Raw genomic sequence first — 14,249 nt, forward strand, 5'->3', positions numbered from 1 at the left:
GTTTGCGATCATCTCGGCTTCGTTCGTTCGTTCGTTCATTCAATCATTCATTCATTCCTTTTTATTCATTTGTTTCATTCATTAATTCATTCAATCAATCGATCATTCTGAATTTGATTCGCTTAGTCTGTCCTTAACTTGGTTTTAATAACGTTTTATATTTTACGATGTTCATTCAGTGAAAATATTTATCAAATGCTTTTTCAAATGCTTTCATTAATTTTATCATTATAAGCCGTCTAATTAAATCTCCTTTATTATTATTATTATTTCTGCTATTATTATAACAATATAATTTAATATTATAATATAATATAATTTACTTATAATATAATGCGGTTTCATTAAATTTTATTATATATTTATTTCTCTCGTTTAAGCTTCCCTTGTGGCCTTTTTACGATAAAAAATGCGTCTGCAACAGATTCTGTATTTTATAGTTAGTACGATTATTATTGCTATTATTATTTCTGGTTTTAGTGATACTATTTTGTTATTATTATTATTATAATTTTTTCTTGCTTTCCCTGGTTGTAATGTTTTAACTATTTTGCATCATTTGTTATATATGTATGTACATGTATATATATATATATATATCCATTATATCCATATATATATATATATATGTGTGTGTGTGTGTGTGTGTGTGTGTGTGTGTGTGTGTGTGTGTGTGTGTGTGTGTGTGTGTGTGTGTGTTGCAGATAACCCTTTATTATTAAATGAATGCTATAGTTATAATATAAATAATTAATATTATTTTGTCACTTTCCAACTATACAGTTAGAAATTTCATTTACATTTTTATTATTTAAATATATATTCGTGTATATATATATATATATATATATATATATATATATATATATATATACATATACATATAATATACAATACACTTGTGTGAATGTTGGCGTGTTCATATGGTTTATGCGCTCAGTTTTAATCAGAATTAATGTCAAATATCATTAATAATATCGATATGTATATATATATATATATATATATATATATATATATACATGTATATATATATATATATAACAATAATGTAATGACTATTATATATGTAATAATTATCAGTTATTTTTTAACGTTCTTATTAATTTCCATTTATTTATAATCTTTTCCATGGTTTGCATACATAATTTAATGATTTAACGAATTTAACTATGTATGAATAAATACGAAAATGACAATAATGATCATCTAATTTTTCGGTTAGTCTGCTGAATGATTGCTTTGACTTTTTATTATTTATCCTTTGTTGTCCGGATCAATAGTCAAATCCGATAAATTTCTGGATGTTGGCATGGATTTATATCCATGTATGTTGGTTATTTGTGTCGTTTCTGAATACGCACGTGTGGATTTTAACGGACGTAAACTCGCGATAATGTTTAAAACTTGAATTCACTTTTAGTTTTCTAAGATAGTTTTGCAACTTCCTTCGCCAGTTAAATAAATTGCATTGGTTTTGTTTTCTTTTTCGAGTTGATTTCTCAGTTTTTTTTTCTTTTGTGCAAGCGATTGCGAACGGAGTTGAAAAAATTTGATGATTTATGAAATTTTGATATTCACCAATCTCTTGTTTTTGTACTAGATTCGCTGAATCACTTTCACACTTTGTTGGCTGGTTGAGTTGGCTAGTTGACTCCATCACCATCTTCATCACCATTATTAAGTAAAAAGTACAACAAACATGCCGCCTAAAAAACAAGAACCCAGTAAAAAAACTGAGATGAAGAAGAAGGAGAAGATTATTGAGGTACTTATTTCATTATTTGGGATTGGTAAATTGAGTGATGATGTTGTGATGGACATGGACATGATGTGATGTGGTAACTAATAAAGAAGTAAAGCAAAAGAATGTGTTAGTTAAATAAACTTTGCCTAATTTTTTTTTCAGGATAAAACATTTGGCATGAAAAATAAAAAGGGGGCAAAGCAGCAGAAGTTCATACAAACAGTTCAACAGCAAGTCAGTCAGATGGGAAAGTCTGCCAAACAAGTTGGTTACTAATTTCAAAATTAATAATTGCATTAGTTTTTCTTTTTGCTGGATAATTTTGGTTGTCCTTGTTTTGAGTTTGGTTAGTAAATAAGGTAAATAATTATGTCAATTAAATTTTAATGTTTTAGCGGGATTTAAATTTTTTAATTCTCCTTTCATATTTAATTTAATTTGATTCCAAAAAGATAGCACAGGATAAAGAGAAACAAGACAAAATGTCAAAGAAAGATGAAAAGAAAAAGGCCATTGAGGAGTTGAACACTCTTTTTAAACCTGTTGAACAAAAAGTTGGAAAAGGTTCGTCGACTGATGTATAAATTAGTTTCAAGTAATTGGCTCATTAATCAAAAGATAGATTTGATTGATTGGTTATTTGAATGATTTACTAATTGATCCTGACTAATCAACGACTGATCAGGCACAGACCCCAAATCAGTCCTTTGTGCATTCTTCAAGTCTGGTCAGTGCACGAAAGGTGACAAGTGCAAATTCAGTCACGACCTCGCAATCGAGAGGAAAGCTGAAAAGAGGAGTCTCTATGATGATCAGAGAGATGAAGGTGAGTGAATGGGTGAGGGAAAAATAAATAATAAATTAGGGAAGTATTTAGTGAGTAAGTGTGAACAACACATCTCTGGTTTTAAGGGACTTAAATTTGGATTCTAATTAGTTGTCCATCCATGATTTTGAGGTGGATTTAGATTGATAATTTTATTGGCCAATAAGTTAAAAATTTTGTAATAATAGCCTCACCATTTTAATTTGCGCTATATGTGTTATTTTTTTTATTAAAATATATACTGGAGTATTTTTTCATCTAACTTGACCTAATCCTAGACACGATGGAGAATTGGGATGAGGCAAAGTTGGAGGAAGTTGTCAAAAAGAAGCACGGGGAGAGTGATAAGAACAAGCCAAGGACCGAAATTGTTAGTGGAGCTGTTTGTGTGGAGAGATATTTATGATAGTTATTAGTATACTTATGTTTACTTATCGTTGGCTTCATTATTCTATCTACTAGAAAAGTCATGATCATTCATTTATCTCTTTTAACTTCATGGTTTTCATCAGTTTTCTCATCATTATTTTCCTCCTCCTCATCATCTTCTTTATCATTTCTAAATCTAACCCGACAGATTTGTAAATATTTCTTGGAAGCAGTCGAGACAAGTAAGTATGGTTGGTTCTGGAGCTGCCCAAACGGTGAAAACTGCATTTATAGGCACGCCCTGCCACCTGGTTAGAAAATTTTCCTTCAATGTTTAAATTTAATTTATATTTTCAAGGTTCACTATTAGTTTAAGTAAGTGTTCATTCTCTTCAATCATGTCCGTCTTTATCCTCCAGGCTTTGTACTAAAAAAAGATCAGAAGAAAGAAGACAAAGGAGATCAAATTTCATTGGAGGACCTCATTGAAAAAGAGGTTGCTTTTTGATTGACCTAATTACATAATTATCTTCATGACCTAATTGCGTAATAATGAAATGTGTACCATGGTCTGCACAGTGAATTTTTTTTAGAGGCTTGGAAATATTGTGATAGTTTGATGCCAGTTTGTATTAGCTGTTTGTGAATTTATTATTCTTAGTGATATTTTATTGAACTCATTATAATAATTTATTCACATAAGAGGGCAGCCTTGACCTCGCAGAATCTCACCAGGGTCACACTGGAAAGTTTTCTTAAGTGGAAGGAAAAGAAGGTTTGTAGGTTTTCTTGATTGCTCTGGTAAATATACAGCTCTCCTCTTTTCATTAATATAATTCATGCAAATGAGTTAGTACTCTAATTGAATAGTTATCCCAAAAGATCATGACTAATAATAATTAAATAATTTTTTTAGCGCTTGCAAAAGATTCAAACTGCACTTGCAGCTACTGAGAAGAAGAAAACAAATTTTGCTGCTGGCAAACTTTTTGGGGTAAATTTGTGTGATTTTCTTATTTTATTTCTTCTGCTGTCACAAAAATTTTCAATAAATAATTAATTGATTACTTAAATAAATAAATAATTAATTAATTACTCAAATAGATAAGTGGTCGTGAACTCTTTGAATTCAACCCTGACCTTGTTAGAGGTGACGACGAAGAAGCTGATGATGAAGTCTACCAGAATGGTGATGACGATAATGACGAGGTGATTTATTATTCCACATAAAGTCCTCTCAACTTATCATTTTTTTGCTAGCACATCAGTACACTTTCAGAAAAAGAACATCCATTACTTTCTAAATTTCTTTTAATGTACAGGGCTCAGATTCAAATGTCGAAATTAGGGAAGTAAATATTGACATGTTTGCTGAGTCTTTACAAGATTATGTCGAGTTACCCCAACAGAAAAGACTTTATGGAGATACTACTGATAGGACTACAGACGATACTACATCTAGTAACAATGGTAATGCTGATGTTAGTTGTGGAGAACTTATTGAGGGTTAGTTTGCATACCGATTGGTTGGTTGAATAATTGACTGATTGGCTTATTGAATGAATGAATTAATTGGTTAATTGGTTAGTCAACTAATTGAATGATTGATTGGGTGATTAAATGATGCTATTGATAACAATTACATCCACTAACAAATTATCTCTATAATAAAATCATCGATAATGATAATTAACTACTACAAATCATACATTTTAAAAACAGCTAATAATAGCAGTCGGGGAAATCCGAAACCAAATGGTGACCTCACAGCAGACAGGGGCGGGGCTATCGAAATCGACGAACCAATAGATGAAAACCTTTTCGACGGAGAAGACCTCGATATAGTAGAAGAGGAACTGGAAAATTTGGAGCTGGAGTCCTGATAATAATTTTTTTGTTGCATAGGCTAGGATGTGAAAAATTTTGATGTCGTTAGTCATGGTGTCTGGTAGTAATGGTGATGTTCTGGATAACGATTTTGAAAATATTCACGATCGGGATAGAGGTAATGGGCCAGTCGATACGGGTTTAGTCGTTTAAAATTTATATATATTGATTCATAGTAGCAGACACACACGCATACACACGTATATATTTATTCAATTCTTTACAAATTTTAAGTTAATTTTAAGTTTAGTTTCATCATCATTGTCATCACTTAATATCAATATCGTTGTTATTATTTTTGATATCGATATCAATTTATTCTTAAAATTATTATTATTATCATTAATTTTTAATGTAAAAAAGACGGTGTGTTTGAAGATTATTTGCCCGCGTCGGTTCGCTTCGCTTCGCTAAATCACCTAGTTAAATACATTTGTTCTCATTCCGTCGCTATCAGATGTTGTTTAACGTTAGAAAGATAAGGTATAAACCCTACAAGCATGACTAACAAAACATAACATGCAGGTTGTACTGTCTCTTGTTGAGAACGTTCCCAACAACGATAATACATTCTCCATCCTATCACGTCTGAGTTATTTGTATTTTACTGGCTGGCCGTGCTGAAGGCAAAACAAGCGTACATTTTAAATGCATTTGAATGAGTTAACACTTGAAATTACTTGTGATCTAATAACATAACCCATACGAAAATTGTTCACAGCAGCTGTAACGTAATTACAGGATTGGTTGGAAGATTTTGGGAATTTAAAAAATTTTTTGGAAAGGAGATACAAACGCTCGTGATTAAACTTCATATTTATTTAACAGATTTACGGGAAGGTTTTAGTATAACCAGAAATCATGATGAATTTATTTAAATCAAACTCAATTACCTTACTGTATATATTGTGCAGTACAATGCAAATAAATGAAGTTAGCTTTAACAACTTTTTTAAACAAAATGTCTTGGTTAGAGAACTAATTACATAACACAACATGATGTATAACTAAATATATTAAACAAGAAAATGTATAAAAAACTTTTTTTTAAAAAAGCATTCGTAATGCATTCAGCACGATCTCACTATCAACGCCATTCCAATCATCGCCTCTAACACTCAACAAACAACAACAAGTCTAAACGAGATCAGTGATGTGAATCAGTGCCATCTATTTCTGGCAACAGGAACATTTGCAGGCACCAGGAGAGCATTTGCAACAGGCAGCACACTTGCAGTCTGGGGCTGAAAATAATATTTATTATTATATTATATATATATATTATTATATTATATTAACAACAATTTTATTAAATTCCAGTAATGTGAGTAATAATGTGATACAGGAATTTGAGGAAGCATGTGATCACATAAATGGCATAATTCCTAGTATTAATAAAGAAACATTAAAATACAGAGTCTGTCAACTATCGACCTATATAAAATTATAAGCTCAACAGAAGACAATTATAAAGCAACTTAATATGGGCAAACAAGTTTTAAATTAAAGTAACAAATAAATTAGAAACATGGTAGCTGCTACAAGTTTATTAAACTATTTGTAACTAAATTAATGAACAGGAAACAAAAAACTTGACTGACATCCGCATCCACAGCCATCAGCAGAAGCACCAGAACCTTTGCAGCACTCCCCAGGCTTTTCACACTTGCACATCTCCTTGGTGCACGTGCACTTCACTCCTATCACAAAATCAATTAATAGTAACAAATGATAAAATCATTAAAAGTGTGTGCAACATCTAAAAAAACTAAGAAAACTTGGTTTGAAAAAAAATGTCAGCCAACCAGCTTTGCAGCATTTACATCCTGTGTGAAATAAATTTGACAAAAATGTAAAACAAAGTTATTAAATTGAAATTGGTGCAAAAATTTCAAATTACGCTTTGTGACAGATTTTAAGAAATCTAAAAACTACTTCGCAGTCTGCCAATGTCATGAACAAGACAGATGTTTTGTAAGCAAAACCTCTAAAAAAAACAGCAGGACAACATACGACACTTAAAATATAATAAGTTGGAAGCATAAATGAGAAAAAAGAACTTTGAAAAAAAAACTATGAGCGATATTTTTACCTTCTTTGTCGGCCATAACTAATTGGATATTTTCTCGAAATTTAAATTTCAAATTAGACAGCAAAAAGCTCGAATTACGTCGCAATAAGAAAATTGCGACACTCCTCCGCTTTTATACTTTGAGGTTGACAAAATAGGGATGTGCGAGTGCTATTCATAAAATTAAATACTGTGCGTTTATTGAAATTGAAAATACTGCTACAAATAAATGCATTTAAAAGCAATTTAACTGAAGAAACGCATTGTACATTTACTATATATCAAAAGTACATAAGTATTATGACCTCTTTGTATAAAAAAATTTTTATAACTTAATTAAATTTATGATTAAATGAATTTTAACGTAAGCCATCAAGATGAACGAACTTTCGACCCACTCTATCCTGTTATAAAACAATGCATTAAGAATAATAATAATAAATATAGCACTAATAATAATAAAAATAATAGGACAACAAATAACAATAGTAATAATAGTAACATAGGCTATTACAATAGAAATAAAACTCTGAAATGTTAATTATTGTTATAGTATATAGATGTATATATATATTATTTTTATATTTATAAAGTATATATATATATATATATATATATATATATATATATATCGTCTGAGTCTTTTTATAAGTGAAACTTATTTATGACTGCTTCCCTATTGCACAGTTGATTAAAAATAAAAGCCATGATTTATTATTATTTATTTATTATAGATTTATTATTATTGTTGTTATTATTATGATTTTCATTACATTATTTATTTATTGTTATTATTTATTTATTTGTTATTAATGTTTTGTCATAGTATTTGGAAGCGTCACGTTAAAAATATATCAACACAACCATTGACAGATGAACTGGCGAACAATTTTGATGAATGAATGGATGAATGAATGATTGGTTGAATGAGTGAATGAATGAAAGAACGTATGAATTAATGAATTAATGAACGAATGAATGAATAATTGAATGAACGAATGAATTTGATTTACTGGTTGTCGAATTAAAAATGAATAGATTGATTTTTTAATAAACTGTTGGATGAATAACCGAATGGATGGATGAATGATTCATAGATGAATGATCAATGGATGGATAGATTATAAAAAAAATGAATGAATGAATGGATGGATAGATGGATGAATAAACGAACAAATGGAGGACTAAATACGAAAAAGAACATACAACAAATAAATGAATGAAAATATTTATCACATGATATTTCAAGCACTTGTGTAAATAGCTGAACATAAGTAGTTAATATATAATATAAAAAGAGAAAGAGAGAGAGAGAGAGAGAGAGAGAAAAAGAAAGAAAGAAAGAAAAAGAGAGAAAAAAAGAAAGGAAAGGAGAGAGAGATAGAGAATGAGTATTGCATTATTGCATTATTTTAAAAATAAGTTTATCTGAGTTAAACATAGCCATGTCCGTTATAAAACTATTCATTACGAATATTATAATAATATAATAATAATAATTATTATTAATAATTATAACAAATAATTATTATCGTAATTGTCGGCCAAAGCTCTGCGTACCATACTTAGTAGCAGCTCGGGCCATACTTGATCAAGTTTGCTCAACTGTTGACTCTTCATCAGCGACCTGCTAAGTAATCCTTTTAAATGCCTTTTAACGTTGTTATTGTTGTTGTTGTTATTATTATTATTGTTGTTGTTGTTATTGATGGTAGAAGTAGTATTAGAGATGTAACCGATATTGTGGTTATTATTACTACTTTTATTATTGTTATTATTATTGCCAGTAGTGTAGATAGTATTAATACTGTTTAGCTGAAAATTTTTACCCTTTAAAGTTTTGATGTTGTTGTTGTTATTATTATTATTATTATTATCATTATTATTATTATTATTATTAGATGTATCATATTCGTAAGTTAAAAGCGACCGACAGTGCAATTCATTCCGATCTAGAAATAGCAACAACGATGATGATGATGACGGTGGTGATGATGATGATGATGGTGGTTGGATTGATGATGATGTCGTTGCCGTAAATGATGATGACGATGGTGGTGGTGGTGGTAGAAGCGATGGCGAAGACGACGACGACACCAAGTACGCCGCTTCAATTTCATTGGTTGATTTTTTCGTCACGTGGTTTTCGTTCGCGAGTAAGGATGACGATGATGAGGAGGAAAACGACGATGTTGGTGGTTGTTGGAGCGGTTGGGGCAGAGGGTTTTTCCTAAAATTAATTAAATTTTAATTAGATAATTAATTAATTAATTAATTAATTAACGACTGAATTATTTCTTCATTTAATAACGGTTACATCTAACAATCAAGCCAATCGTTCAATACAACCAGTCAACAAAACAATCAAACTATTCATTAATTAATCAACCAACCAACCAACCAACTAACCAACCAACCAACTAACCAACCAACCAACCGACCGACCGACCGACCGACCAACCCACCAACCAACTAGCCAACCAACCAACCAACCAACCAACTTATCATTAAATAGAGCAATCAATTTATACGAGGGAAGACATCTTGATAGGTGCAACGATAGGACGCCGAAATGATTCTCCGACGATTTATGATCGCTAGGTGTCAGCTTTTGGGGATTGAAAAAAACCATAAAAACACACACACAAACACACATCTAAAAATAATTCACACATTTATTCAGCCATAAAGAAACAAACGAACAATTTCTCCATTAATCTTCTTCAGTCCTAAAAACCCCAGTCTAAAAATAGCGTACTCCTTCCAGGACAATATCGACGTTACCGGGTTCGATTCCGACTCAACGCTCAAACTTTCGAGTCTTTTTACTTTCGCCAGGGCGTTGAGTTGGCTCAGGGTTGTGATGTTTGTTGACGTGAAGGTTAGATTCTGAAATTGGAAGTTTAGTTGGTGGGGTGAGAAAAAAAAGATAAATGAATGAACAAACGAATGAATGAATAAATGAAGAAATGAATGAATGAACGAATGAATGAATGAATGAATGAAGGAATGAATGAAAGAACGATTGAATGAATGAATGAACGAACGAGTGAATAAATGAACGAACGAATGAATGAATGAACGAATGGAAGGGTAGATGATAGAATGGATAAGCGACAAACGCAAATATTTGGAAATCTTATCCTCATTTTCGGTAGAACTTTTGCGATTTCATCGAAGTCTATGAACGAAAAATGAACCGCGTATGCACATCCGGCTGCCTGGACCCCCCAATTTTTATCGAACGCCCCCAACGACCCTAGCCCAAATAATTTGAGTGTGTCACCCTCGAGTTCCGCCAGAGAATCAGGGATGGGCGAGGTTTTTTCTGACTCGCTGTTGGTGTGGGGTTTGATTTTGTTAAAATGTTACTACAAGTAGAAATATTATTATTATTAGACTTTAACTACATTTATTAATAAATTTAAAAGAAATGTTTCGCTACTTACATTCTGCCTTCTAAAAGTTTATCATCGTCGTCATCGTCGACATCATCATCACTCTTGTTATTATTATTGTTATTATCATCGTTAGTATTATTGTTATTATTCTTACTATTATTGTTATTATTGTTATTGTTGTTGTTGTTGTTGCTGTTTCTTATAGACTCTCTCGATCTTCTTCTGCTTCTTTTAATAGTGGGGATTTGCAAAGAACTGGAGCACGTAAATAAATAAAATGGGTCAACGAAATGAAATGGAATTGAAATTAATTAATTCATCATTCATTTATTTATTCATTTACTTATTCGATTTATATTATAATATATTTTATAGCCAGAATGTTTTTTAAACTATGAGTGAAAGAGAAGAAGAAAGAGTAAAAAACCTTTTAGACTTGTTTCTTGGCAGGCTGCTAAAACTCTCGTTCATAAAATCGCCATCTTCATTTCAATTTTATTTTTATAAAATTAAGCTTTCTTAACATACAAAGAAAACGGTATCATCCATACCTCGTTCACTTTTAATCAACAGTCTGTTGACTTCCGTTTCGGGGTCGGAAGTGTCGTCTCGAGATACAAAAAGATTCGGCATGGTGATGGAGGTCTTCTGCTTCCGTCCTGTCTCCCATTGTTTTCGCGCGTTTGAAATCGTTATGATCCTCTTCTCTATGAAGGCAGCCATCTTTAAGTTTTCTTCCCTTTTTTCTTTATCCTTTTTTAAATAAGACGCGGCCTGCCTTCTTACGTCATCCTGCAATCAAAGATCACAAAATTTTAAATTGAAAATGGCGCATATATAAAATATTTCATAAGAACTAGAGAAAAATATAGAAACATACCGTTATTTTCTTGGATTCAAACCAGAGCAAGTTAGTGAGAGATGTGATTATTTGGATTTTAACGTTAACTTTGGCTTTGTAGAGAGGATTGTGATCCAAGGTCAGTTCAAATAGTTGAGAACACCTCAGTAAACAGTCCATGTCCTCCAATCTGGGAGTTTGAAAAGCTAATTTATCGTTTAAAAAAGTTAAACAGCCATCTAATTGAACATTCTCTAAATCTTTCTACAAACACGTTTGAAAGCATTTGAAATTTTAAAAAATTAAAAAAGAACATCTCTAATAATCTCTAATAATAATCTCTAATAATCTCTAAGAGCTAAACCCTTACCTATTTATAACGTACCAAAGCTTACCTCGATATTTCGTTGTAGTTGAGGTATAGCTTTTGCAAGTTAGGCAGCGCATCTAATTCCCTCTAGATAGAAAACAATAATAATTTAAATATAACTTAATGTAATTTGTAATGTAACGTAGTTTATTGTAATTTGTGACGTAAAGTAACTTATTTTAAATGTAATGATGTTTAATAAAATTTTCAATAACTTATAGTTAAAAAATTGTGATTCCCTACAATATTTCTTATATAGTTCCTCCTCAGATTCAACTCCACTAAAGACGACAGGTGTCTAACATTATCAACCGAGCATAGCAAGTTTCCTGATAGATTTAACACGCGAAGTTCTCGGTTCTCAAACAAATTTTCTATCTGCCTTATCTATTTTTTTTTATAAAAATTCAAATTATTTTTATTAGAAGTAGATTAACCTTTCAGAGGTATCAACAACAACAACAACACACACACACACACACACACACACACACACACACACACACACACACACACACACACACATCTATTCATCACACATACCATCTTGTCAATATATAATATGATGGAGTATGAAATTGATAAGAAAGATGTTCGTTATTTATGTTTCTTTAGGTATGTTTCAAGTCAGGGGTGGGCAATCTTTTTCTTGTGAGGGCCGCATTGAAAACTATGATACCTTTGGAGGGCCGCACATATATATATATATATATATATATATATATATATATATATATATATATATATATATATATATATACATATAAATATAAAATCTTTCAAACGTTGATTGGGGGGAGAATTTTTAAAATGTTGACTGGGGAGCAACATTTGTGGCTGACAATCTTTTTTTGCTCATAATAGCATTATTAATTTTTTCGTCAAATTACGTACAAGGCTTCGCCGGCTGCTTAAAATGGCTTGGCGGGCCGTAACTTGCCCACCCCTGTTTCAAGTGATGTATGCTTAGCACTGTGTTTTATCATACAACCTGGTTGTTATGCAAGTCTAATACGTCCAAGCTATGTAAGCTTTCTAAGTTCTCTATCCTTTTTATCCTTTCAAAATTTAAAAATTTTATAAAGATTTTATGAAAATTTCTTAAAACTTTCACAGAAATTGAAATATACTGATATATATAGTAACAAAGTTACATACGCCTATTTCAAGCACACCACACACGAAAAAACACGCTCACACCCCTGTAAACATATGAATGAAGAATATGACTAAATACTTACAGCGTAACATGAAGAATAAAATTAGATTAAAAACTTTTTTCAACTAAAAAACACTTTTCAAAGAAATAAATTATTAACTTATTCTTCCCAAGCATGAGTACTTTCAAAGAATGAAGCCCGTTTAAATTCTCGATGAATTCGATCTGATTGTCATAGAGATCCAAGTAGACTAATGACGTCATTTGGCCGACATTTTCAATTCTTTCAATGCAATTCCTACTTAAGTTCAATAACCTTACCTGTTCCACTTCCTCCATGGACAGTATCGATTTCAGGTTCTGTCTGATTTTTTTTTCGTTTATTTCCTATATTCTATATATTCATTTCATTTATCTTTTCACAATTCTAAATGCAAAAACAAGTTGAAATAATAGTTTTTATTTGGATAGCTCAGTCGGTAAGAAAGTTGTGGTTGTTGTTATAGCGCGGTCATCTGCTTCGAATGCTGTGTTGTGTAATGTGTGTAGTGTAGTGTGGCGTTCATCCCATGTTATATGGTGTGAATGAAAGTTGTCTGGTGTGCGTATGATGATGAAGAAGAAATACTAATCCCTACACTAACCTTTCCAAGTCAATTTTTCCTAAACTGAAATCCGTAACGTTCTCACTGATGTACATTCTGGATGCAGCCGACATTCTGCTACCACCGCTGGCCCCACGATAATTATGATCTTCACAATAAATAATAATAATATTTATTATTATATTAATATAATTAATATATAATAAAAATAATAATAATTATTATTATTATTGTATAAATAATAAGGTGGAAAATTATAGCAAGGAAACCTCGGTTGTAGTTGACAACCATAAACTTTAAATCTACGTCGTTGTTGTTGTTGCTGTTGTTGTTGTTGCTGTTGTTGTTGTTGTTGTTGTATTTCCGATTTGTTGAGTTTGCCGAAGAGGAACCAACGTTATCGTAAGCATTACCGTTTATTAACTGGATGGATTCTGAGGAATAATAATAACAATAATAATAATATTATTATTATTATTACTATTAAAACACTAATAACGACAATAATAATAACAATAATAAACCTTCGAGAATGAAATTATTATTGTTATGATTTTCAATGACTGGCTTTGAGTTGAGCCTTCGTAGATCCAGGACTTGTCGTTTCTTTAGAAGCAAATAAATAATAAAATAATAACAATAATAGTAATAGTTCCATTATTATTAATAATTAATTAGTTAAATTAATATATAATTAGTAATAATTCTTATATATATATATATATATATATATATATCCTTTATCTTTATCATAATTAGCATTGTTTGAATGAATTTAAAACGACTGATTTGGCTGATTGATTGATTAAATGAATGATTGATCTAATGATAGATTGATTGACTGCCAATAATAATAATTATTATTATTATTAATTATAATTATTATTATATAAATAGGAATAATAATAACTTTGCTTGACAAACGTTCTAGGACGGGGGTTGCAGTAGCGTGAATCATAAATTGAGGAATCGT

General features: G+C 30.8%; 2 protein-coding genes across 2 annotated transcripts; one reads left to right on the top strand and one right to left on the bottom strand.

The window, feature by feature from the left end:
• Positions 1 to 1,702: 1,702 nt before the first annotated feature.
• Positions 1,703 to 4,172, top strand: HELRODRAFT_72073 (hypothetical protein; the record flags this gene model as incomplete). Its single annotated transcript, XM_009012674.1, has 10 exons — positions 1,703 to 1,768; positions 1,910 to 2,011; positions 2,200 to 2,311; positions 2,433 to 2,573; positions 2,852 to 2,943; positions 3,151 to 3,253; positions 3,362 to 3,438; positions 3,646 to 3,717; positions 3,859 to 3,936; positions 4,047 to 4,172. The coding sequence occupies 10 exons, from the start codon at positions 1,703 to 1,705 to the stop codon at positions 4,170 to 4,172; spliced, it is 969 nt and encodes a 322-aa protein (XP_009010922.1).
• A 5,132-nt stretch (positions 4,173 to 9,304) lies between these two features.
• HELRODRAFT_72350 (hypothetical protein) lies at positions 9,305 to 13,010 on the bottom strand (the record flags this gene model as incomplete). Its single annotated transcript, XM_009012675.1, has 9 exons — positions 9,305 to 9,508; positions 9,604 to 9,789; positions 10,023 to 10,232; positions 10,839 to 11,093; positions 11,182 to 11,332; positions 11,538 to 11,599; positions 11,756 to 11,899; positions 12,504 to 12,570; positions 12,832 to 13,010. The coding sequence occupies 9 exons, from the start codon at positions 13,008 to 13,010 to the stop codon at positions 9,305 to 9,307; spliced, it is 1,458 nt and encodes a 485-aa protein (XP_009010923.1).
• Positions 13,011 to 14,249: the final 1,239 nt, after the last annotated feature.

Source organism: Helobdella robusta (assembly GCF_000326865.2).
Source record: "Helobdella robusta unplaced genomic scaffold HELROscaffold_11, whole genome shotgun sequence".
Taxonomy (NCBI): Eukaryota; Metazoa; Annelida; class Clitellata; order Rhynchobdellida; family Glossiphoniidae; genus Helobdella; species Helobdella robusta.